Here is a 24,857-nt window from a genome sequence, read left to right as displayed (position 1 = left end):
TATTTGCATGTGAAACAATGTCAAATATCTCCAAAGAAGAGTATATATCCACGATATATATCCATAAATCAGAGATCGATATTTTACCATATCATGATATTTTGTACTATGGTAGTAACTATGAGAGGAAACAAGAGAGAATTGTTTCATAGAAGGCTGCTATAGTTCATAACGATATATGAGATTACGAGACTTCTATAGTTCATAACACAGGAATGGTAATACGAGATTACGAGACTTCTATAGTTCATAACTATATATCTACATTCATGATAAGAGTACATTTATGCGTGTAGACAAGTTTGTACTGTGGGCTCTCTAGATCCAGCAAAGGTAAAGGGAAAAATATAATCGTAAGTACTACCATACAGACACAATGATCAAGGGGGTGACGGTGGATTCTGTAAGAGTATTATTTCTTGTATATTTACTGTAACCATTACATGAGTTTATATAGACTAATTGTTACAAGTAAATCCCATAATTCTAGGAGAAGAATAAGGGATTGATACCATTCTATGGGAAGTTTCCTATCACGTAATTATATGATAGGAAACTTGATATATATATCCTAACACCCCTCCTCAAGGTGGTGCATGGATGTCATTCATGCCCATCTTGATAAGAGAATCGGTAAGCACATTTGTTGCCACAGCTTTAGTCAGAATGTCTGCAAGTTGTTGAGCTGACCGGACAAAGGGAAATCTGATTATGCAAGCATCAAAATTCTCTTTTATAAAATGCATGTCTATCTCTACATGCTTGGTTCTGTCATGTTGAACAGGGTTATAAGCAATTTCTATGGCAGACGTGTTATCACAATAGAGATTCATTGCTTGTAGAGGAGGAAATCCCAATTCAGTTAGTAATATTTTCAGCCATAGTAACTCACACACTCCTAATGCCATACACGGTATTCAAAAACCTACTGGATCTCGAGACTACCGATTGTTTCTTACTCCTCCAAGTCACAAGGTTCCCCCCAACAAAAGTTAGATAGCCAGAGGTAGATCTTCGATTATCAACTAAAACACCTTGTCGGCATCTGTAAATCCATCCACATTCAAATGTCCATGTTTAGATAATAATAGACCTTTGCCCTCGAGTCGACTTTAAGTATCTCGAATCGCTCTCTACAAAGATCCATATGTGGCTGGCATGGATCATGCATAAATTGGCTTCTTGTACTTTACCGCGATAGGCAATATCGGTCGAGTATGAGACAAATAAATCAATCTCCCAACAAGTCTTTGGTAGCGTCCTTTGTCTGTACTTGGATCACTCAAGCAATGGGAAAGTGAGTGGTGCTGTTCAATGGGTGTATTAGCTGGTTTGCACCCGAGAAACCCTGTTTTGGTCAACAGGTCTAAGATGTACTTTCTTTGAGATAGAAATATACCATGCTGAGAGCGGGCAACCTCAATTTTGAGAAAATACTTGAGATTTCCAAGTTGTTTCATCTCAAATTCAGAAGTCAAATGACATTGTAGACAGGAAATTTCATCAGCATCATTACCTGTGACTATCATGTCATCCACGTATATGATCAACACAGTGAGCTTACCATTTTTATGCTTCAAGAACAACGTGTGATCAGCATTGCTTTGTTTGTACCCAAACTTGACCATAGATTGTGTGAATCGACCAAACCATGCCCGTGGAGATTGCTTGAGTCCATACAAGGCCTTCTTGAGCTTGCATACTAATGAAGTATTCTCGAATTCCGAAATTCCCGGAGGGGGATCCATGTACACATCTTCAGTAAGATTGCCATGTAAGAAAGCATTTTTAACGTCAAAACGTAGAAGAGGCCAGGTCTTTATTAACACCAAGGATAAGAGAACTCGCGATCAGTATTGAGCTTAGCCACAGTGCAAATGTATCTTGATAATCCACATCATAGGATTGAGTATATCCTTTTGCCACCAAGCGAGCTTTAAATCTTTCAATAGTACCATCTGCTTTGTGTTTGATGGTAAATATCCATCGGCAACCAACAGTCTTTTTTCCATATGGTAAAGCAACAAGATCCCAATTGCCATTTCTTTTAAGAGCATCCATTTCCTCATCCATAGCCTTTGTCCATTGAGTATCTGTCAAAGCTTCCTGCAATGTACTAAGTGTAGCGACAGATGATAATTGACACACATAAGATGCATATGAGTTCGAGAGTTTGCATGAGGAAACATGATTACCTATTGGGTATTTGATCTTGGCTTTGGGGTCAGGTTCATATTGAATAGGTGGTATACCTCGATTAGTACGTGGTGGAAGGGTGTAGTGAGAATTTAAAATATGTTCATTGAAGGAGAAAGAGATACCTCGTAATGCCGAAGAGGGCGGTGGTGATGAAGTTGCATGATGGATTGGACTATCGGTGGTAGATCAAGAGCATGGTCAACACCGGCAATATCTTGTCTTTGGAGTATTCTCCCACTAGGGCCACTCTCAATACCGGCAATATCGACTTCCGGAACACCTTCTAGAGTATTCTCAACACCGTTTGGGATCAAAGTTCGAAATTTAGATGCGGTGCGTGTTTCTTTGGTGGAGTAATACAATTCGGATTCATGGAATACAACATCCATAGAGATATAAAATTTGTGAGTAATAGGATCGTAACATCTATATCCTTTCTGAGTTGTTCCATATCCAACAAAGGTACATCGTATAGCTCGTGAATCAAGTTTAGTGCGATGTTTGGAGGATAAGTGCACATAAACTACGCATCCAAAAATCCGTGGAGGCAAACGAACATGAGATGGAAGAGTACAGTGTTCTACCAGCACATCTAAAGGTCGTCTAAAAGACAGAACACTAGATGGTGTTCTATTCATCAAATACACAGCAGTACTAAGGGCTTCCCCCCATAAGTATTTTGGAGTATTACCTCCAATCAATAAGGAGCGAGAAATTTCCAGAAGGTGGTGATTCTTCCGTTCTGCAGTACCGTTTTGTTGAGGAGATTCTGGACATGAAGTATGATGAATGATTCCATTAGAATGCATAAAATCAGTCAATTCTTGCTTAAAGAATTCACCTCCATTATCGGTGCGAACAACTTTGACAGATATATACCAAATTGTGTGAGTATCATTTGATAAAAACGTTGAAATATCATACAGACATCACTTTTATGTTTCATCAAATATACCCAAGTCATTCTAGTGTAATCATCCACAAATGAAACAAACCATTTTAATCCAGTGGGGGTAGATACTGGAGATGGCCCCCACACATCTGAATGTATCAATAAAAAAGGAGTTATATTTCTAGTTGTTGATGAAGGAAAATGAGTACGATGGCTTTTAGACATAGCACAAGTTTCACAAACCATATCCGAAATATTACAGCCAATAAATAATGAAGGAAAAAGCCTTCGAAGATAACCAAGTGACGGATGACCTAATCTCTTATGCCACAGCCATATTTGCTCTATATTGTCTTCCAATTTCTGTGAACTTACTGCATGTGCCAAGCTTTTATTAACTGGTGGAGCATCACCTTCTAGATAGTACAATCCATCACGCAGCTTACCACTGCCAATCCTCTCCTTGGTATGGAAGTTCTGAAAAAGGCAGTAAGTAGGAAAGAACAAGCCAACACAATTATAAGCTTGGATAAATTTATTTACCGAGAGCAAATTGCATGCAAGAGAAGGAACATATAGAACATCAGAGATAGGTAATGAAGTAGGTAAAATAACTGTACCGATACCAACAATTGGTAATTGGCCATTATTGGCGATGAGTAATGGCATGTTTAGAATGAGAAGCAAATAATTGGCTAAAGTTAGATGAGTTGCATGTCATATGATCAAGAGCACCGTGTCAATTATCCAATCGCTAGATGTAGTACAAGTAGAAAAACTAAGAACAGATTTGGACATACCGGTTGATGCCACCAAACCCGCGAAAGGTTCACTTTCGGTTGAAGGGTTGGAGGAACAAAGATGTTTGAAAGTAGAACTTGTACCAGATACCTTCTTACCCTTAGGATGCCAGTCCGGGTAGCCATGGAGTTTGAAACATGTTTCAATAACGTGATTATCTCCATTACAATGGCTACATTTGCGCCCTCCTTTCTTCAAGTCAGGCCGAGATAAATTTCTGCGAGCAGTCATAGCAATGCTATCCACAGGTGCACTGCCCATCATAGCATCATGCCGGTTGGCTTCAGCACATATCATGGCATAAGTCGTTTGAAGATTTGGGAGAGGGACTGTGGAAAGAACGCGACTGCGAACCCCATCCAAGTAAGAGTCTAAACCAGCAAGAAAGGCATACACTCGTTGGGAATTGACTTTGGATGTATATCGCCCAATATCAGTGGGACACTCCATAATACAGTCATCAATGGCATCATATTCCTGCCATAATTTGCATAACTTCCCAAAATATTGAATAACAGTGCCACTATTTTGACGAATAGATAATACCTCACAATGCAATTGGTATGCTTTGGAAGCATCTTGACTGACAGAGTAGGTGAGCTTAGCAGTATCCCAGATTTCCTTTGCAGTGGATAATCTGAGAAACAAGGATCTGATATCCTTAGTCATGGCATCAAGCAACCATGATTTAAACATACAGTTGTCGTCCTCCCAAACCTCATATTCAGGGAAGAAGTGTCGATTTGGAGCAGCGACTTTAGTTCCGGAGATGAATCCCCAGCGCTTCCGGCCTCGAAGTTTATTCCGAGCATTTAAGAACCACTCAATGTAGTTCGTCCCATCTAGGCGTTCAGGGGTTAACAAGGATAATATTTCCTGATAACCATTACTCGTTCTCACTAGTACGTTTTCAGGTGTAGACATGGTGTGTAGGCAGCGGAAAAAGAACGAAGAAGATGGCGGCTAGGGTTTGTAGAGTGGATCAATACCTATACTGATACCATGTAAGAGTATTATTTCTTGTATATTTACTGTAACCATTACATGAGTTTATATAGACTAATTGTTACAAGTAAATCCCATAATTCTAGGAGAAGAATAAGGGATTGATACCATTCTATGGGAAGTTTCCTATCACGTAATTATATGATAGGAAACTTGATATATATCCTAACAGATTCTGCATGCAGGAGTTGGGATGATAACCTCAACTTACGGTATAACACCCCATTATTATTAGTTTCCTTAATTGACATGAGTCTCTTACCAATGAGTTTTGAGGTTAGTTCCTTAATGCGCCAGGAAATATATTAGTTTCCTTAATTTTTAAAGACCCAAAATAGTTGCATTCAAATCTTATATTGTAGACATTATTAGTTTCATATATTTTATCCAGAAGACAAAATCAAGATAAGTTGATTGCACTATTGATCAGGGGGAGACTTTGGTGTCCAATATTTCCTGATAAAGAGCCTGTAGATTATTTTTTTCAAACATGGTTTGGGCGACTGTAAATATTCAAATAAACATGGGGCCTTACTCCTTAGCCAGCATTCCACTTGACCTCTGCTGTTTATTTATTTTTTCGTCAACGTCACTTCTAATTAAGATATTCTACAGGTTAAGGACTGCCTTAGTACTTCGGCACTTAAGTACACCTGCCAAACAGAAGATAGAGCATGGTTGAACATTCGACGAACCTATTTCAACAAAAAGAGAGTTGAGCCAAGAAGGGCCGCCCAAGACGAAATGGTTGCAGTCTCTGAGTTTGGAACTACGCCTCGAGTGCTAGACACCACCATACGTGCCTTAGTTCCTAGACCCAAGGTCTCATGTGTTGGAATCTCCAAGAGTATTTCAAAATACTTGTGTGTGTGTGCAAAGTGGAGGAGATGAACTATATGTGTTCTCTCCACTTTAGTACATTGTGTTTAGTCCCACATTGGTGAACCACCACTAGCAAGTGAGGTATATGAGGAATTCCTCTACCATAAGGGCGTGCCCTTAGGGTACAAAGGCTTTTGTGTTAGGAGGGAGGACTCACCCAAAGCCACACACACGCGCACCCGCCCGAGTCGCATCATGTCGGGCTCGGGCTTAGGCTTACTGTCTAGTGGGTATAAACTTGTTTTGCTTTTGCAGCAAGTTTCGGTGGGTGTCCTACTTCGAGTTGGTTTCTGCTTAAACCGACTTTTGAGTCCTTCTTCCATCTGGTAACCGGCTGCATCCCTCTATATAAACACTGCTGTGCGTCCATAGAGAGGATCTAATCCATTCGAGACATCGAGAGAGAGAACTCGAGTACACCAACAAATCCAGTCCAGACACAGAGTGAGAGACATAACTCGTGCGTGTATATCAGACAACTTCTCCCCACCCTACACAGAGAAACAGAAACCATTACTTGTCCTATTCTTCTTCTTTTCTTCCTGTCAGCCGCCAGAGAGAGTTATATTGCTGTTCTAGAGGGTAGTCTGTTCTAGTGCAAAGTCAAGCTACTGTTAACCATTGAATCATGTGAGGAAGACGTCACTGTTGCCTTTCTGCATCATTGGAAGGGGCGAAATCTTTCCTTAAGGACAGCCTAATCCGCGCCTTGGTTATTACCTGTTATTCTGTCTTTGTCTCTTTATTGTTTTCTTTATCCGCTTACAACAATCTTAAGGAAAGACCAAGATGTCTACACCTGTTGACACCACGCCGATCAAAGAAACCAATTCTGGAGTCATGGAAGTTACTTCGACTATGCGAGATGCTACACCTCTACTGAATGCTCGCAACTTACCCAATGTGTCAAAGATTGAATCCTTCAACGGTTCACACTTCAAGTGATGGAGAGAAAGGGTGTTCATAGCCCTAGATGTACTCAACTATGCAAAGTATCTCACTAATACAGCACCCATGGAGGGTTCTAATGATTTCGAAAGAAATCAAGCTGCTTGGCTCAATGAGAATAAGGTATGTCGTCATGCTATTTTGAGTACCTTGTCCACTGAAATTTTTGATATTTATTGTTCAAATAAGAATGCACATGATATATGGGAGAGTTTGAACAAAAAATACATAATAGAGGATGCTAGTACTCAGAAATATGTTATTGGGAATTTTCTAAAGTTCCATATGAGAGAGGATAGAGATGTAACGTCTCAAATCCATGATTTTCATGTGCTGATTAATGATTTGAAAATTTAGGGTATTAATTTACCCGAAACCTTTGTTGCTGGATGTTTGATTGAGAAACTCCCCGAGTCTTGGAAACACTATAAAAATAGTATGAAGCATAAGCGCAAGCAGATGACCCTTGAGGATGTGATCATTCACATTCACATAGAGGAAAAGAACAAGACTCGGGATGAGGTGTTGTCTAAGGAATTCCATTCTAAAGCCAATATCATTGAAGGTAATCCCAACAAATCTAACAAAACCTCTAAAAAGCAGAAGTACAACAAAAATAAGAATTTCAAAGGTCAAAGGCACTTCTTTTAAAAGGAGTAGTACTGGCAATAGAAATTGTTATGTTTGTGGTAAACCTGGACATAGGGCTTTTCAGTGCAGGCACAAAAAAGACACTGATGATCCTCCCAATGCTAATATAGTTGAGGGAGATGATATTATTGCTGATGTGGTGTCACAATTGTTCATGGCCACTGGGAAGAAGAATTGGGTACTAGATTCTGGTGCCACCCGCCACGTCTGTAGTGATGTTGAAGCCTTCTCAGACTACATACTAGTGAAAGATGAAAAGGTCTATATGGGTGACTCTAGGTCTGTTCCTGTTGAGGGAACATGCAAGATTCTTCTGAAGTTAACTTTAGGAAAAACCCTTTCACTTAGTAATGTTCTTCATGTTCCTGAGATTCGTCAGAATCTGATTTCTGTGTCCTTACTGGGAAAAGCTGGTGTCAAGGTGACTTTTGAGAGTGACAAGTTCGTTCTGACGAAGAATGAGGGTTTTGTTGGGAAAGGTTATTGTAATAACAGTGGTCTTTTCATGTTGAATGTACTTGACAACATTATTATTAATAAAGATGAATTTGCTTCTGCTTACTTGCTTGACTCTTTAAATATATGGCATGGTAGACTAGAACATGTGAATGTTCAGTATATGAAAAGAATGAAAGCATGTGGTTTATTGTCTGATATTTCTGATTTTTCTAATGATAAATATGAGATATGTGCTGAGACTAAAGCCACAAAGAAACCCTGCATAACTGTTTCTAGAGATAAAACTGGATTATTAACTCTTATTCATACAGATTTGGGTGAATTCATAAGTACCATGTCTAGAGGGGGAAAGTTTTATTATATTGCATTCATAGATGACTTCTCTAGGTACACCATGGTATATTTACTTAGAAACAAGCATGAGGCAGGTGAGATGTTTCTCAAGTACAAAGCTGAAGTTGAAAACCAGCTTAATTGTAAGATTAAAAGACTTCGGTCTGACAGGGGTGGAGAATATGAGCCTAACCCCTTCCAAGACTTTTGTGACAAGAATGACATTATTCATGAGACTACTCCACCATACTCTCCTGAGTCTAATGGAGTAGCCGAACGGAAAAATAGAACTCTAAAAGAGATGATGAATGTTATTCTTGTAAGTTCTGGAGCTTCCCTGAACTTGTGGGGGGAAGCAATCCTATCTGCTTGCCATATACAGAATAAGATACCTAACAAGAAAACAGGGAATAAGACACCATATGAATTATGGAAAGGTCATGTACCTAACTTGAAATACTTCAAAATGTGGGGGTGTCTTGCAAAGGTTCTAGTGAACGAACCTAAAAAGAGAAAATTGGGACCTAGAACTGTTGATTGTATGTTCATTGGTTATGCTCATAATAGTGCTGCATATAGATTTTTAGTAGTAAAATCTGACAATAACCTTGTCGATGCTAACACTATTATAGAGAGTAAAAATGCTGTTTTCTTTGAGAATTTGTTTCTTTTGAAAATTGGCATTGAGAGGTTGGTTGCTCCTAGTGAACAACAATCAACAGATCCTGAAATTTCTGAACAAGAAATTCGGAAGAGTAAACGAGACAGAAAATCCACCAGTTTTGGTGATGACTTTTACACGTTTCTTCTTGATGATGATCCTGTGACGTATAATGAGGCAATTAGTTCTCGAGATGCACCTTCTAGAAGGATGCTATAAACTCAGAATTAGATTCGATTATAGCTAATCACACACGGGAGATAGTTGATCTACCTCCTAGAGCGAAACCTATACGTTACAAGTGGATCTTCAAAAATAAACTGAAACTAGATGGTTCCATTGAGAAATACAAGGCTAGACTTGTAGTCAAGGGATTCTCCCAGAAAAAAGGCATTGACTATTTTGATACTTATGCTCCTGTAACTAGGATTTCTTCTATAAGAGTTCTAATGGCTCTAGCTGCTATTCATAATTTATTTATTCATCAAATGGATGTAAAAACTGCATTTTTGAATGGTGATCTTGATGAAGAAATATATATGATGCAGCCTGAGGGTACGATAGTACTAGGGAATGAGCAAAAGGTATGCAAGTTAGTTAAGTCTTTATATGGGTTGAAACAAGCGCCAAAACAATGGCATGAAAAGTTTGACAATGTCATGATATCTAATGGATATCACATAAATGATGCTGATAAATGTACTTACTTTAAATCTTTTGATGTGAATACATATGTGATTATCCGCCTATATGTGGATGACATGTTAATCAAGAGTCCTAGCCTTGATGTTGTGAGAAACACCAAGATGTTTTTATCCTCCCCAATTTGAAATGAAGGATTTGGGAGAAGCTGATGTGATTCTTGGAATCAAAATCATCAGAAACTGTGATGGCTATACGCTTTCACAAGAGCATTATGTTGAGAAGTTTTTGAAGAAGTTTAACTTTTATGATAGTAAGCCTGTGTCGACATCTTATGAGGCAACTAGTGAACTTCAGAAAAATGCTCAACATAGTGTCCTTCAGTCTAGATATGCCCAAATTATTGGTAGTCTCATGTACTTGATGAATTGCACTAGACCTAACATTGCTTATGCAGTTAGCAGGTTAAGCAGATACACTAATTGTCCTAGCCAGAAACATTGGAGTGCGTTAGAGAGACTAGCCAAGTACTTAAGAGGAACAATGGATTACGGCATACGGTTTAGACAAACTCCACCTGTGATAGAGGGTTATTGTGATGCAAACTGGATATCTGATTCTCATGATATCAAGTCTACTAGTGGTTATATTTTCACCCTAGGTGGAGGTGCAGTCGCTTGGAAATCTTCTAAGCAGACCTTGATAGCTCGTTCAACCATGGGGTCCGAGCTTATTGCTTTAGATAAAGCAAGTGCTGAGGCTGAGTAACTTAGAAACCTCTTGGCAGATCTTCCTATTGGTACAAAACCGCCTCGAGCTGTACCTATGCATTGTGACTGTCAGGCCGCGATAGCAAAGGCAAAGAGCAAATTGTATAATGGGAAAAGCAGGCATATTCGTCTGAGACTACAGTCTATAAAGCAGCTACTGGAATCTAGAGTTGTGGCTATAGATTATGTGAGGTCAGAGTTAAATTTGGCCGATCCTCTGACAAAACCGCTTAACAGGAGACAAGTGGTTGAAACGTCGAGGGGGATGGGACTTTTGCCTTAGATAGAGGGCTATTAATCGACGGCAACCCCACCTATGTGATTGGAGATCCCATGAAGTAGGTTCAAAGGAAAAAACAAGTCACCTCATCGCTCTGGTATGCTATTGTCTTTCTTTGAGACGTCCCACCCTATGACTAGATAGCATTATTGTATACTTTGTATAACTTGAATTGCAATGAGAAAGGATGAGTTATTTTACTCTTAATGGAATCCATAGTCCATTATTTTTATGAGATAGTGTATTTTAACTGCTCTGTACACTTGATGGATATCCACCTATGTGAATGTAGAACTGGGTCGGTTCTTATGAGTATTCAGGCAAGTACTCTAGAGCATTCATGGAACACAGGCAGCGCAAGGGCCAAAAAGTGCAACACCGCAGAACAAACATATAATGAAAGAACAATGTGGGTGCATGTGCTCTATTTTACTACAAGGGAATGTTGGTTCAAAGATTTTTTAATCCACCACTTTCACGTATTATAAAATATGTTACCCTATGACTGGTTCAAGCCCGAAAAGCACCAGTATCTTATGCATTGTTTTTTAGATTCTCTCTGGCATTTTGTTAACCCTTTTCTTTTGTAATATCCTATTCCAAAATAGTGGGGGACTATTAGTATTTTGAAATAGTGGGCGATTGTTGGAATCTCCAAGAATATTTCAAAATACTTGTGTGTGTGTGCAAAGTGGAGGAGATGAACTATGTGTGTTCTCTCCACTTTAGTGCATTGTGTTTAGTCCCACATTGGTGAACCACCACTAGCAAGTGAGGTATATGAGGAATTCCTCTACCATAAGGGCGTGCCCTTAGGGTATAAAGGCTTTTGTGTTAGGAGGGAGGACTCACCCAAAGCCACACACGAGCGCGCGCCCGCCCGAGTCGCGTCGTGTCGGGCATGGGCTTACTGTCTAGTGGGTAGTGGATTACCAATTGCCTAAACTTGTTTTGTTTTGCAGCAAGTTTCGGTGGGTGTCCTACTTCGAGTTAGTTTCTGCTTAAACCGACTTTTGAGTCCTTCTCCCATTTGGTAACCGGCTGCATCCCTCTATATAAACACTGTTGTGCGTCCATAGAGAGGATCTAATCCATTCCAGACGTTGAGAAAGAGAGAGAACTCGAGTACACCAGCGAATCCAGTCCAGACGCAGAGTGAGAGACATAACTCGTGCGTGTATATCAGACAACCTTCTCCCCACCCTACACAGAGAAACAGAAACCATTACTTGTCCTATTCTTCTTCTCTTCTTCCTGTCAGCCGCCAGAGAGAGTTATATTAAAATTCTAGAGGGTAGTCTGTTCTAGTGCAAAGTCAGGCTGCTGTTAACCATTGAATCCTGTGAGGAAGACGCCATCGTTGCCTTCAACCATTGGAATGGGCAAAATCTTTCCTTAAGGACAGCCTAATCTGCGCCTTGGTTATTACCTGTTATTCTGTCCTTGTCTCTTTATTGTTTTCTTTATCCGCTTACAACATCACGTACCAAAGACGAGAAAGAAGAAGAATCAGAGGTTATTTTCATTGATGATCACATTACTACATAAAAGCTCATATACCACTGTTATTTACAGTGGTAAAAAGCCTTTAGCCACTGTTTTCATACCGTGGTAACAACCACCGTGACAAATACTTCTAACAAAACCGTGGGGAAAAGTACCTCTTATATACCACGGTTTTAAGTAAAACAGTGGTATTAGGGTTTACAAACCGTGGTTAATAGTCCGAAAAGTTTGTTCTTATGTTTACAAACCGTGGGAAATAGTGATGATATATAAGACGGTTGGATAAAAACCGTAGGTTATATAAACTGATTATACCTTGGTTCTTATCAAACCGTGGTGTATAGTTATTACAAACCGTGGGTTATATAAATTGTTTATACCTCGGTTCTTATCAAACCGTGGTTTATAGTCTTTTTTTTTTTTTTTTTTTTTTTTTTTTTTTTTATAAAAACCCCTAATTATTTGATTCTAATCATATTCATTCAACATGCAACCTGCCCATTTTCACTATATATATCCACACTGGATTTAAAAACACATTGCTCAAATAAACAATTCATAGTGCAACACAAACAAAAGAAATAAATTTACACATCCAACACAAAGACATTGAATTGCTAAAAGAATTTTGAACTTTTTTGAGTCATCAATAATGAAAGAAACATCCAAATTTACTTGTTATATCAAAATAATAATGACCTAACTTGTTGCATCAATAAAAAAAACAATCTATTTGTTCTATCTAAAATATCAAAAAAAAAAATGGTGAGACCAAGCACCACACTTTAATTGGAAAGGGTAAAAACCTAGCTAAGACTCGACGCTTGGCTTGAATGCTCCATTATGCTGGATGAATCTAAGAATTTTAAGTCGAACAACATCAAGTTCCTCTTGTGTGTATGTATCTTTGAGGGATAGATTTGTCATCTGCACGATCAAAGATAAAAAAGTATATAATAACTAAATAATGAAGAGTAACACAAAATAGAGAATGCTAGTGTATGATGAATTATACCTTATTTTCAAAAGAATTATCTGAACAAGCTTCCATTATTTCTCTCATAAACTTCATTACGTAATACCCACACTCTTTACTACCAGGTTGGTACGGGCCCTAAGTACAAACATGGAAAATATTCATAAGCATATATTTTTCCAAACACACAGTATGTATGCATAAGAATTTGTTTATTACCATAATCTTCTCCCACTTCACTGGACTTTTACTTCCTTTCCCTTCAAGTCTTTCTATTTTCATGACTGCACTTCAAAATAAGATCAATGTAAAACCTAATTAGCAAGTAAAAGATAAGCACGTAATGATCTAATTATTTCATATACATACACAATCATGACAAACCTTTTAAAATAGATATCCATATCATTAGATGGTAGATTATGCATCGAATCCAACCAATTAAAAGTCATCCGCGATAAATTAATAGCAATCAAAACCCAATGTCCACTACAAAAAGATCAGAGGCATGTGTGGTTAAAAAAGAAAAATCAGGCATTAAAACTATAATATACATTCCAATGAAAATGATAAAACATGGATAGTATTAAAAATATAAGACAATATCCTTACCCTGGATTATAAGGGATAAGAACAACTCTTTTTCCACTTGTATTCTGCAAGCTCTCCACAATAATTTGAGTTTTCTCATTCCCATTAGCTCTTGTGAAAGATAAAGGGTTTACAAATCCGACGACATCACGACAACTCACAAATTCGTCATAAAGAATCCTAGAGAAAGAAAAATAAAGCAATCATAATTACTAAAACTAAATATGAATATCTAAGATTTACGATAGCACCAACAATGAAATTTTGTAGATATTCTAACCTCATGTATACCACCAAAATAGCAGCATCTAACCAACCCATGATACATACATCCATTATATCGCTTTTCTCCATAATGAAACTACCCATATTATCTCCAAACAATTCTCCTCCTACTGGAAAATGTATCGAACCTTGGTCCCCTGAAAGCGCCATATTGAGGAATCCCACAAACGAATCTATTGCACCTTGATTATGACTATCACTAGTTTGATTTTTACTTCCCTAAATTAAAAATTCAGAACAACCAATTATTAAAAGAGAAGCCAAATTCAGAAATCAATCATATAACTTCATATTAAAGAATCTTGTTATTTACCTCAATGTCGGCTTTTATAATAGACATGGTCCTTTGGCCAAGGAACTTGTGTGCCAAGAGCATCTGCGACATATCTAAGCTCCTCATTCACTTGTATAGGAAGAGCAAGACGGCCAGCTTCTTCAGAAACAAGCGATACAACCGCAACACGAACATTATTGAGTCCCAAAGGGTAACCGTCACTACTACAGAAATGCAAATAGATAGCATTCATTCAGTAGCACTTATAAAAAAACGCTATGAAATAATTGGAGATAGTGTTTGTTGACATAACACTATATAATTGATTGCGTTTTTGGACCAAATGCTATTGTCGGTAGGCCCAAGTTTAAGCCCACTCAAACGAAAATCCAAATTTTCAGCCCGGCACTTATTTATTTTCCCAATTTTCGCTCATTCCAAATAAGGGTGGAATTGAATTAAACAAGCCGAAATTTTTTACGCATGCTCAAGCTCGGCTAATTATTACGAAGTTTTAAATTGAGCTCGAGCTCGGCTCATATAGTAAACGAGCGAGCTCGAGCCGAGCTCCGAGCCCTCGGTTATTTTACACTATAAATATGATATTTGAACTAAACGAGCCGAGCTTCATCAAGCTCATTTGTTACACGAGCTTTTATTTGAGCTCGAGCTCGGCTCATATAGTAAACGAGCAAGCTCGAGCCGAGCTCCGAGCCCTCGGCTCAAATTCCACCCTTAATTCCAAATTGAGAATACCCGTACGCCACCGTTTTCCACCACCTCCAAACCCGGCCGTATTAAAAAGGAAATAAAAAATTTGTAAAAGTTGGGATTATTTGGTTAAACACTTAGCAATTATCATTCCCACCCATCTCACACTGTAAAACCTAACCTCTTCTCCGAAATGACGGTACCTCACATCGTAATACACAACAATCTAGTGTCAGACGAACCAGGTCGAGGAGGAGAGCTTGAAGGAGGAAGACGAACTAGGTAAGATGGGTCTGATTTATCTCTTTTCTAATTTGTTTGACCACAAATTCCAATTGTTTTTCGTTTTGGGGTTTTCAATTTGGGAGTTACAGGAGCAGCCTTAGCTTAAATGAGGTATCTTTGGGATTTGAGGTAACTTTTTTTTTCTTCAATTCAATATGATGTTTTTAATTTTTTTTGTTTGCAAACATTTATAAGATGAAATATGTTGAAATTTTTGTGTCTGATGAGTTCGCTTTTGCTACTGTATTAACGGGTTGTGCTAGTATTAGTGAGTTGAAATTAGGGATGCAGATGCATGCTGGAGCTATTTGTGAGTTCTCATATTGTCTGTTATTAGGGATTGTTTTTCATATAAATCAAATGTGTCTTTAAGTGTCTTGGTGTAAGAGATTAATTGGTTCTATATATTTCTTGTTTCTACTTATGCAATTTTTCTTATTTCGTCACTTGGAGTTGCTGACTACCTTACATCCTTTTATTGTGTGATAGATTAGTTATGATTTTAACCTCACTACACTCTAGGTACTTACAAATGGTATAGAAGTGAAACTACAAAGAAATGCCCTTAGTGTGATTGAAGCTCCAACTGGTCTTGAGGATGATGATGACCTTGAATGTGAGAGTATGCAGTTGAGTGTCTTAGATACGGGTGAGTATAAAATTTGTTTTGTAGATATATAGAAGTTCTTTTTACATTTGGTATCCAGACTTAAAGTCGTCATCCACAACATAGATGCATTGTGTGACCTTTATTTCTGCAATTCTGCTTTCCTATTTTCATTTGTACAAGCTTGGCTTATGCAACTTTTTTTCAGCATCTGATGACACTCAGAAGTCCCAGAGGCCAAGAAATCGTCCTCATAAAGCTGTTGGGTCAGCTCACAAGACAATTAATCGGTCTCTTTCCTGTCATTCACAGTCTAAAAGTTCCATTTCAACTCGAAATGCTATGGTATGTGGCTGCTAAATTAAATTTAATGAATCTTGTATATCTTTTTTCTTTCAAGTGCATCTTTTTGATCTTTTCATTTGAAATGTTCAATTCTCTAAACTTTAAATGATTATACAGAAGGTTGATCTCCGCAAACTAGAAACAACAGTATTGCGGAGATATTGGCGACACTTTAAACTTGTGAGTATGTTCATCCAGTTTAGCCATGTGGCTGCAAATTTGACATCCTTATTTGTTTTAAATCCAGGAGAATCAGTTACATGAGTACATCCTTTTGTAATTGTGTGTGCTCATTTGCATAATCTTTTCTGTCATTAACAATTACCGTATCGAATTTTCATTTAGGTGGATGACATCCCCAATCCATCTAAAGAATAGCTGATTGACATTGTTCAGAGGCATTTCATGTCACAGGTACTTATCACTAACCTTATTATATCATATCCTTTCAATTGAAGTCCCAAAGCGCTTGCGTTTTCCCATAATTATCTGATGTTGTGATAGAACCATTTACACTGAACAGATCTTGATGAGAACATCATACTATATAAAGTGAGGGTTCTGTAGCTTCAAAATATGAAACATCATTATCTCCTTGCCTCTTTGGACATGGGATTGATTGATATAATCGGGTGCATCACTGCATAAATACCCCTAGTATTTCTTAAACTTTTGAGATATGTGATAATTGTCTGATTCGCAATGTTCTAAAAAACGCTAGGTAGTCGGATCGGTAGATGGGGGGGCTTTAGGCCTTAGCCTAGGCCTTCTAGACGGCTAGGCGCTAGGCGGTTTTATTTATTTAATTAATTAATTAATTAATTAATTTTTTAAATATATATGTATAATTATTTTTTTTTTCTCTGGATAGAACAGGTTATTTGATACGTGGCAAGACCTCAAGACTTAGCTTGATATCAAAGTTGTTGGAATTGAAAAGGCGAAACGAAATGGAAAAATGGGTCATCGTTTTTCTTCTTTCTTTCATCTGTTTCTCTTGGTTGAAGTGATTGTTTTTTATGTAATTGTATTGTATGGTAAACTGCATGAATTTATTGCAATGGGGTGAACTACTTTTAATGAAATCAATATTTTCCTTTTGCCGGTTGAATTCGACATGAATGCCTCGTCTATATTCGCAAAACACACAAATTCCCCTGAAATACATAGATAGAGTCTATCACCTGAAACTAACAAACATCATAAATTGAATACTTCATTCAAATTGTACAGACTAATAGAGTCTACCATCTGAAATATTCAAATAGTTAAATAAACTTGGCAAAATAGAGTAACAAACCAAATTAACAAAAATACACTTAGCAAAAGTGCAAAACAAATGCAGCAAGTAGTGCTCTAACAAAAAGGTGGAAATATTCCACTATTTGTCTAACTACTCTTCCTCTCCATATCTCTCTAACACGATCTCTTCATCGGATTCAAACTCATAGTCATGTTCTCTTTCATCCTCGGTGTCCTCATCTGATACAAAATCCTCTTCATGGAGCTCTCTAACTTCAACATTTATAGCACTTCTTCGAGGCTGTAAGACATCATCAGCTCCGGATGCTTCTCCAACCATTCCCCAAGTAACTCCCGAACCGGGTGCAATTTCTTCATCATCATCATCCCCACCATTAACAATCCATCCTTGTGCGGTACTAGCTTCACTAGCTAGTAGTACATCTACCTCTTTTTCCTTTTGCCTTCTATTCTTGTCGATGATCCTAGCATTGAATTGGACATAGACTAGATTGTTCAATCTCTCTGTATCTAGTCTATTCCTTTTCTTTGTATGTATCTACATAAAAGAGAAGTTTGAAAAAATGTTAGTACACTTTTAAGTGATCCAATTAGTTAACCACACGTCCACACTATATATGTCATAGTCGATTCAATTACATACCCCTCAAAAGTGCTCCAATTTCTCTCGCATCCCGATGAACTAGTAGTCAATGAGAGTATCTTTGAAGCCATTTTTTGCAAGTTGGGTGTAAGAGTGTCATAGTTAGACCACCATCCAACTAGTCAGTAGATAAGCACACACAATGTCACAATATATATATAGCACAAGTTAGTATTAATTAATAATTTAATAACACATAATGCAAATGAATAACTAGGCAATACTATTTATCTAATAACATATAGTCTTACACTCTTACAGTCTTACTCGGATCATAATTAGCATCATTCTTGGCACATCCCGCTGCAGCTAAAGCTCTTCCAAACCCACCCTCTTTCTTCTTATACTTCATCAACTTGACATTGGAGACACGATCTTGCATATCAAAGTCATCGGCGAAGAACTTCTCAACACATGTGAAAAAGGCATCATTGACAAATGGATCATCTTTAATGTCTGGATTTTTAAAGAAGAAGTAAGGATTTAAAAAGTAGGCCGCCAAATGTAACGGACCATCAAGCCGACCATCGCCTTTGTCCTTAATAATATTAAAAATGGGTCTGTAGTTATCCTCCACATTCTTGAATGCCTCTTTAATCTCCTCCTTTGCTTGCAACAATTCACCATGTAAAAAGGGCATTGATGGCTTTCGATCCCCATCAACAAAGCTGGTACCTTCACTAAAGGAGCAAACACTTTCAAGCAAAGTGTTACTCCATTCCAAAATGCCATACTTAGAACGATTGGAATACTGCGCGTTTTCCCTTCACAGTCTTGAACCATTTGGACTTCTCCCAATCATCACTAGTAAACATTTTCCTCAACTTTTCTTTTTGTCCATCAAACTTTGCAAAGTTAGGAATGCAGTTGCAAATCTAGTGACTCCTGGCCTCACTATGTCTCTTTTCTTCAGTAGCTCTCCCTCATCATTGACAAAGTGTTATGATGTGAATAAATAAATATAGTGAAGGCCTTTGCTTTATCAATCACTCCTTTGAACCTAGGCAGCTTACCGATTCCTTCAAGCATAAGGTTCAACGTGTGAGTGGCACATGAACTCCAAAATATGTGAGGTCTCTTTATCAAAATCAAATTTGCCGCAGCCATATTGTTTGAGGCATTGTCCGTCACAACTTGTACTACACATTGTGGCCCAATATTTTCAATACACTTGTCAACATATTTAAAGATGAAATCTTCGGTGTGTGCATCATCCGAAGCTTCATATGAAGAAAGAAAAGCCGTACCTTCCTTGCAATTGACACATAAGTTCATGATGCTTCTTCTTTTCCGATCAGTCCAAGCGTCGGTCATAACAGAACAACCATTCTTAGCCCACTCCTCCTTTTGCTTCTTGAGTGTTTCTGTAGTTTGCTCATATTCTTCTTTCAACAATGGCTCCCTCAATTGGTATTGGCTTGGAGGCTGATATCCCAGACCAAATTGACCAACTGCTTCAACAAACCTTCTGAAGCTATCATTATCCGTAGCATGAAATGCAACACCATTTTCATACACCCATCGAGCTAAATATCGATGCACATCATGTGTCCTTTCTTTCCAAAGTGCATCATTGATATTTTGTTGTCGCATCTTCTTATTTGCATCAATTGAAGATCCGGGACTGATAGTAGAAGCAAACTTATCCATAGGCCCGAGAGAGTGTGGCCTTTTCCTTGACACTACCTCTTCATTTGCTTCATCATTAATGTGAACTTTTTCTCTCATTTCTTGTTGTTGCTTCTCTTTATTACTTTTCTTCTTTTTCACTTCATCCAATGCGGCTTTACACTTAGCTTTATCTTCATCAGTAGACTTTGAGCATGGAGTTATTTGTCCTCTAATGTTCGCTATGTGTAGCTTTATTCTATAAACACCTCCACTGAACTCTTTTCCACACAACTTACACTTCCATTTATCTAGGTTATCTTTCTTGAATAACTTTCCATACTCCCAACCAACATCATTGGAATCCCGTTTCAAAAGATTATCGGGATCGGACACGGTGGCATTGGACACCGCGGAAGAAGCCACATTTCCCGTATTTCCCGCCATTGAACTGTATAAAATAGGTATGTATAAAATAAATGAATCAAATAGGTATGTATAAAATAAATGAAGTCTACGAGCTGACATCAATTGATCAATGGCATTTATCCGTCACTATAGGCCTACAGCCATTCCATCAATTCACACGATCCATAGACTGAGGGTCTGAGGTCAATTTTTAGCAAACAGCAGCTGAGCAGCTATCTTAAACTAAAGAAGATTTTTACTGAGTTTTTTTTCATATTAGCCGAACTCAGTTTTTCATATTAGCCGAACTCAGTTTTTTTCCTACCAAACTTAGTAAATTGACTCAGTCAAAACGAATTAGACCAGTCAAAACGAATTAGTGAATTGACAGCCAAGAAGAGTCTTAAAAAATTTCTCATTTTCTCTGCAACAAAAAAAGACTTGATGATTTCCAACTTTTTGATGACATATATACATAATCGGTCTCTCAGTTTAGTCTTAAAGATGGAATGATGAAATTCCCATTACAACTTAATTTATTTTGGTTGCTGCCTTGCTGGAGAGAAGAAAAAAAAAAGAGAAGAAAAAAAGAGAGCAGAATTGGAGAGAAGAAAATACATACCGAGAATTGCAGCTGATGTTTGTTGAAAAGAGACCGATTGTTTGTTGAAGAAGAGAGAAACCGATTGTTTGTTTGTTGATGATTGTTTGTTTGTTGAAGAACTGAAGAAGAGAGAAGACCGATTGTTTCTAAGCCCTATCGGGCTTTTTTTTAACTTAAGCCCAGAGAGACCTTAAGCCCTATTGTTTGTTTGTTTTTTTAATTGGGCTTGTAACACATTGGGCCCAAAAAACAAACTAGACCTTATAAACCGTCCAGCCCGCCTAGGCCGATTAATCCGCCGCCTAGTCCCGATTAATCGGTCCACCGTTTTATCAACCGTTTAGGGTGAAAATCAGTACGGCTAGGCACCGCCTAGACGGCCGCCTAGGCCATTTTTTAGAACACTGCTGATTTGTGTCTTAAACACAATTGCTTTTTGTCTTGAAGCAATTGGATGAGTTGCAGGTCATTGTAGGTTTTGTGCAGGCTGCAAAGCAACTGAATACAATATGCAATTGACCTTTTGAGAGACAACCATTGCATCTTGGTTGTCCATACTAACAAATGTCAGCATGTTTCCTTCCCTAGGTCTGTATCTATCTTCTGTAACATATTTATGCTGGGGGTCTTAATTTATCTTATTCTTAACAGTTTGGTTAACTGAGTTGGTTAGAGTTATGCAGAGGGTTATATATCAGGTTATGTTAGTATTGTAGATATTTTAATTGAAGAGACAGACTAAAAGAAGCTTATTGGCTTCCATATGTTTGGTGGTCATGCTAACTTATCAGGGAATGTGAAGGTTGTAAATATGCCCTAGTTTTCCCTACATATCTCTTTGTCTCTCTTCTTCTGCTTTCTTGTATATCTAACTTGCTTTAATTGATATGGGCAGTGTTCGTTTTGCTACACACGGTGCCCGTACTCTGAGAAATATGAAGACCATGCCAGGTCTATGGGAATGATGTGCCTGCTTGTTGCTTTAAAAGTGACTTTTGTAAGTAAACAATATCAAGAGTAGTATTTTCTTGTGCATGTTTATTTCCAGGGAGGAATATATTGTGAGATATCTACTTTTAGTACGAGATTTGTGCGGAAGTTTGAAAGGGTTCACTAACAAAAGATAAGCGCTCTCAAGTGGTCGGTTGCTCAATTAAATTTTGCCTTGGTGTTTAACAAGGACCCAGGTATACAATGTTTTAATTTGTACTTAGTTAACCTCAAAAGTCACTGTGGTTAGTACTTAGATATTTTCATGGGTACATATGGTTCTCCTAGTGCAGAGTTATTATGTCTACTAGTGTGGAATTACCATAATAACCATAAGAAAGGTTGAATGTATCAGTTGTCAAGTTTAGTTTTAATGGTTACTTTAGATTGATGGAAAAGAGCTCGTGATTGGAAAAGTGATTCTTTTACTATTTCTTATGTAAATTCTGAGATGTAACTAGTCTACCGTTTGCATATAAGATCATATTGACTAGACCGTCTTACAGCATGTGATGAGTTTTCGTCATGTGTACTAGTTCCTTATGTAACTTATATTTTGTTATCTCGATTGATATTGATAATCACATGTAGCAACACTTCATAATAATGTATAGATAAGTAATATTTAAGCTTGTAAATAGTGTAGTGATTATCTTTTTCGTTTAAATCCATTGAGAATATTTTCTTTTCGGTGGATCTATAAGCTCAAAATGAGAAGAGCGCTCACTCAATGATAGTGAGAGGTTGATGGTTCAAATCTATCTGGATTCAATTGAATTTCTTTTTAATGAATATTTATAAGTTTGAAATCAATTAAAAATGGAATCTGAAAATGTGCATAGATCTCTAAAACGTCATAAAATAAGTATAACATTTTAGAAAAAAAACGCTATTGAAATAGGGATAACGATAAATAAAAATGCTATTAATTCAATAGCGTTTTTTCAGAAAACGCTATCAATAAAAGCATAGCACTGTCATTAATAGCGTTTTGGAAAACGCTATGGTACACCAACCATAGTGTTTTTCGCATGCTATCATAAGACTTTTTTGTAGTAGTGCGTGAATTTCTTTTCGTTTATTTCCCTCGTATACCAAGCCTTCAGCAACAATATTTGTTCGGCCAACCGCAGCCAAATAACATTCTTTTTCCTATATAAATGTCTAAGTATCATAATAAGCACACAACATTATATTTTAATAACATATTACGTGTAAACTACAATTTACCTCCCCTAGACCAAATGTTTGACCCCGTGTTTTCTTATTTGCCTTGTTCACATGATCAAATTGAGCCAAATTACACTCTAGGCCCTACAATTGAAGTATAAATCTTAGAACCATTTTAAAATTATATATATAATGTGTAAAACACTACTTACCTCTCCTGGACCAGATGTTGGACCTTGAAATGATGTTTGACCCCGTGTTTTATTCTTATTTACCTTGTTCACACGATCAGATTGAGCCAATTACACTCTAGACCCTACAATTGAAGTATAAATCTTAGAACCATGCAACATTATTAAAATTATATATATCACGTGTAAAATGCTACTTGCCTGTCCTAGACCAGATGTTGGCCTCGAAAATGGTGTTTGACCTTCTTGTGTTTTCTTATTTGCTTTGTTACCATGATCTGCTTTGGGCTTTGATGGAGGTTGGGCTGCCTTCCCATTTTTTTTCAGCTATTAGTCAGAAAAATAAAATTTGTAGTTAGAAGGTCGGAATGCATAAAATGGTTGGGTCAAACTGTTGTTGCACAAACACTAGATGCAACGATGAATGATGCACAAATAGATGGCAGGTTACCAATAAAAAAAAATAAAAGAAACATTCACAGAGTAACTTACTTGTCGAGCATTTTTACTAGTCTACCAGATTGATGTTTGCCGATGATGAGTGTATCGTCCCGATCAATATTGACACTCGTATTGCTTGTTTGAAGAGATTTTTTCAGATGGTAAGGAGTTATCTTTGTCCTCCAACCTCTGACTCTATCCAACAAGAACCTAACGCCTTCCCCAAGACGGTAGTTTTGGTCCCGTTGTTCTTGAATTGTTGATTCCAACTTTGTAACATGTTCCTTTGAGCCACGTTTGTTAACATGGAAATATGTGGTGGGGGTGATCCCTTTCCAACCGCTTTCGAGTGCGACCGGGATGCTTCGGGTGTGCCCAATGCTAGAGTTAAGATGTCTTTACTTCCTTCAATAACTACCTTTCCCTCCTCTACTTCCTTAGTCAGCACATCCTTCAATTAAGTTTTGAAGTAAACAAGGATTTAGCAAATCCAAATCACAACAAGCATTCATGTTTAACATTAAAACATAATAATAAATGATTAGAAAACTTACAATCTTTTCAGCCACTCTTTCCGTAGCTACTTCAATATATTTTTCTTTTTTTGAGTAAGCTCTTTTCCATATTGAAGGCCTTCGATTTTTTCCATTAAAGGATGGTCTCAACTCTTTTTTCTATGGTTACAAAATAATCACGCAAACTACAGGGTTAATACGATGCATGTCTTCGAAACTCTTGGTTGAAGGTTTATCATACCCAAACAAATTAACAAGTGCCTACATGTATAAATGTTGAGACAGACGATGTACTCACCAATTGTTCTCCAATATCAGCAAATCCCGTCTTGCCCGTCCTGTGGTTATATACTTTTGCTGCTTTCGCCCATTGTGAATTAAGTTTGCTAATTTCCGAAAACATGGAATTAGTCGCCTTTAGGAATAAAAAACAATATATGGGTTTAATGTGATTGGATGTCTTTAATAGTCAAGGAATTAATTATCACAGCACACGTCAAAGGCAATTTGGGGAGGTCACATTCCTATTAACAGACAAGTAAAGAATTTTTAGAGGACCAACTATTTAAAGGTGCTTACTGTGGTGGGTTTGTGCGTACAGTGATTGCCATGTTGTTAGGGCCTATATTGACAACATTCATTGTGTTGACTGGAGAACAAAAGAGTGAATGAGACATTTCGAGGCTTAGTCACATGATTTTCATGACTTAATGTTGGCGGCATATGCATTTTCATGACTTAATGTTGGCAGGAAGTCACTACTTAGCTCCTAACTCTCCTCTGCCTAGCTCCAACTCTCACTCGTCATAATGATTTTCATGACTTAATGTTGGCAGGAAGTCACTACTTAGCACTAGCAGCAGAAGGTTCTATTTACCGCGGCAGTAGTAGCTACCCTACAAGGAATGCATATATAAAGAT

The 24,857-nt window shown here is 37.6% G+C and overlaps 2 protein-coding genes, 3 long non-coding RNA genes and 1 pseudogene across 8 annotated transcripts; 1 reads left to right on the top strand and 5 right to left on the bottom strand.

Moving 5' to 3' along the window:
* Positions 1-3,808: 3,808 nt before the first annotated feature.
* LOC147502451 (uncharacterized) lies at positions 3,809-4,816 on the bottom strand. The gene has a single exon (XM_086604534.1). The coding sequence runs from the start codon at positions 4,814-4,816 to the stop codon at positions 3,809-3,811; it is 1,008 nt and encodes a 335-aa protein (XP_086460660.1).
* A 7,827-nt stretch (positions 4,817-12,643) lies between these two features.
* On the bottom strand, positions 12,644-13,328 carry LOC147502450 (uncharacterized). Its single transcript, XR_015220003.1, has 3 exons — positions 13,225-13,328; positions 13,045-13,143; positions 12,644-12,956 (listed from the first exon to the last, which is right to left on the bottom strand). It is a non-coding gene; the product is annotated as an uncharacterized LOC147502450 (long non-coding RNA).
* Positions 13,329-13,389: 61 nt separating this feature from the next.
* Positions 13,390-14,088, bottom strand: LOC147502449 (uncharacterized). The gene is made up of 3 exons (XR_015220291.1): positions 13,877-14,088; positions 13,618-13,776; positions 13,390-13,494 (listed from the first exon to the last, which is right to left on the bottom strand). It is a non-coding gene; the product is annotated as an uncharacterized LOC147502449 (long non-coding RNA).
* Positions 14,089-14,733: 645 nt separating this feature from the next.
* Positions 14,734-22,215, top strand: LOC147502447 (uncharacterized). Of its 4 annotated transcripts, XR_015221702.1 has the most exons (8): positions 14,734-15,148; positions 15,241-15,280; positions 15,674-15,800; positions 15,967-16,103; positions 16,221-16,283; positions 16,449-16,517; positions 21,077-21,217; positions 21,525-22,215. XR_015221702.1 is itself a non-coding variant. In XM_086607262.1 (7 exons), exons 1-6 carry the CDS (start codon positions 15,060-15,062, stop codon positions 16,479-16,481), a joined length of 489 nt encoding a protein of 162 aa, XP_086463388.1. In that variant the 5' UTR covers positions 14,734-15,059; the 3' UTR covers positions 16,482-16,517; positions 21,525-22,209. The 4 variants fall into 4 exon arrangements, 3 of the variants coding, with proteins under 3 accessions (XP_086463388.1, XP_086463387.1, XP_086463386.1); XM_086607262.1 differs by lacking the exon at positions 21,077-21,217 and having other exon boundaries at positions 21,525-22,209; XM_086607261.1 differs by lacking the exons at positions 21,077-21,217; positions 21,525-22,215 and adding an exon at positions 16,975-17,203 and having other exon boundaries at positions 14,735-15,148.
* Positions 17,497-19,038, bottom strand: LOC147502448 (uncharacterized; annotated as a pseudogene).
* Positions 22,216-22,680: 465 nt separating the features above from the next.
* Positions 22,681-23,087, bottom strand: LOC147502446 (uncharacterized). The gene is made up of 3 exons (XR_015221184.1): positions 23,002-23,087; positions 22,850-22,933; positions 22,681-22,771 (listed from the first exon to the last, which is right to left on the bottom strand). It is a non-coding gene; the product is annotated as an uncharacterized LOC147502446 (long non-coding RNA).
* Between the last annotated feature and the right edge of the window lie 1,770 nt (positions 23,088-24,857).

This window comes from Coptis chinensis, chromosome 4 (genome assembly GCF_015680905.1).
Source record: "Coptis chinensis isolate HL-2020 chromosome 4, ASM1568090v1, whole genome shotgun sequence".
Lineage (NCBI taxonomy): Eukaryota > Viridiplantae > Streptophyta > Magnoliopsida > Ranunculales > Ranunculaceae > Coptis > Coptis chinensis.
The sequence above is the reverse complement of the archived record's forward strand: the minus strand, read 5'-3'. Positions and strand labels throughout refer to the sequence as shown.

Bases quoted from the DNA above. Each gene is read 5' to 3' on its own strand.
- LOC147502451 (XM_086604534.1), bottom strand. From the start codon at position 4,816: ATGTCTACACCTGAAAACGTACTAGTGAGAACGAGTAATGGTTATCAG.
- LOC147502447 (XM_086607262.1), top strand. From the start codon at position 15,060: ATGACGGTACCTCACATCGTAATACACAACAATCTAGTGTCAGACGAA. The intron at 15,149-15,240 runs GTAAGATGGGTC...TGGGAGTTACAG, and splicing joins GAAGGAGGAAGACGAACTAG to GAGCAGCCTTAGCTTAAATG. The intron at 15,281-15,673 runs GTAACTTTTTTT...ACTACACTCTAG, and splicing joins AGGTATCTTTGGGATTTGAG to GTACTTACAAATGGTATAGA.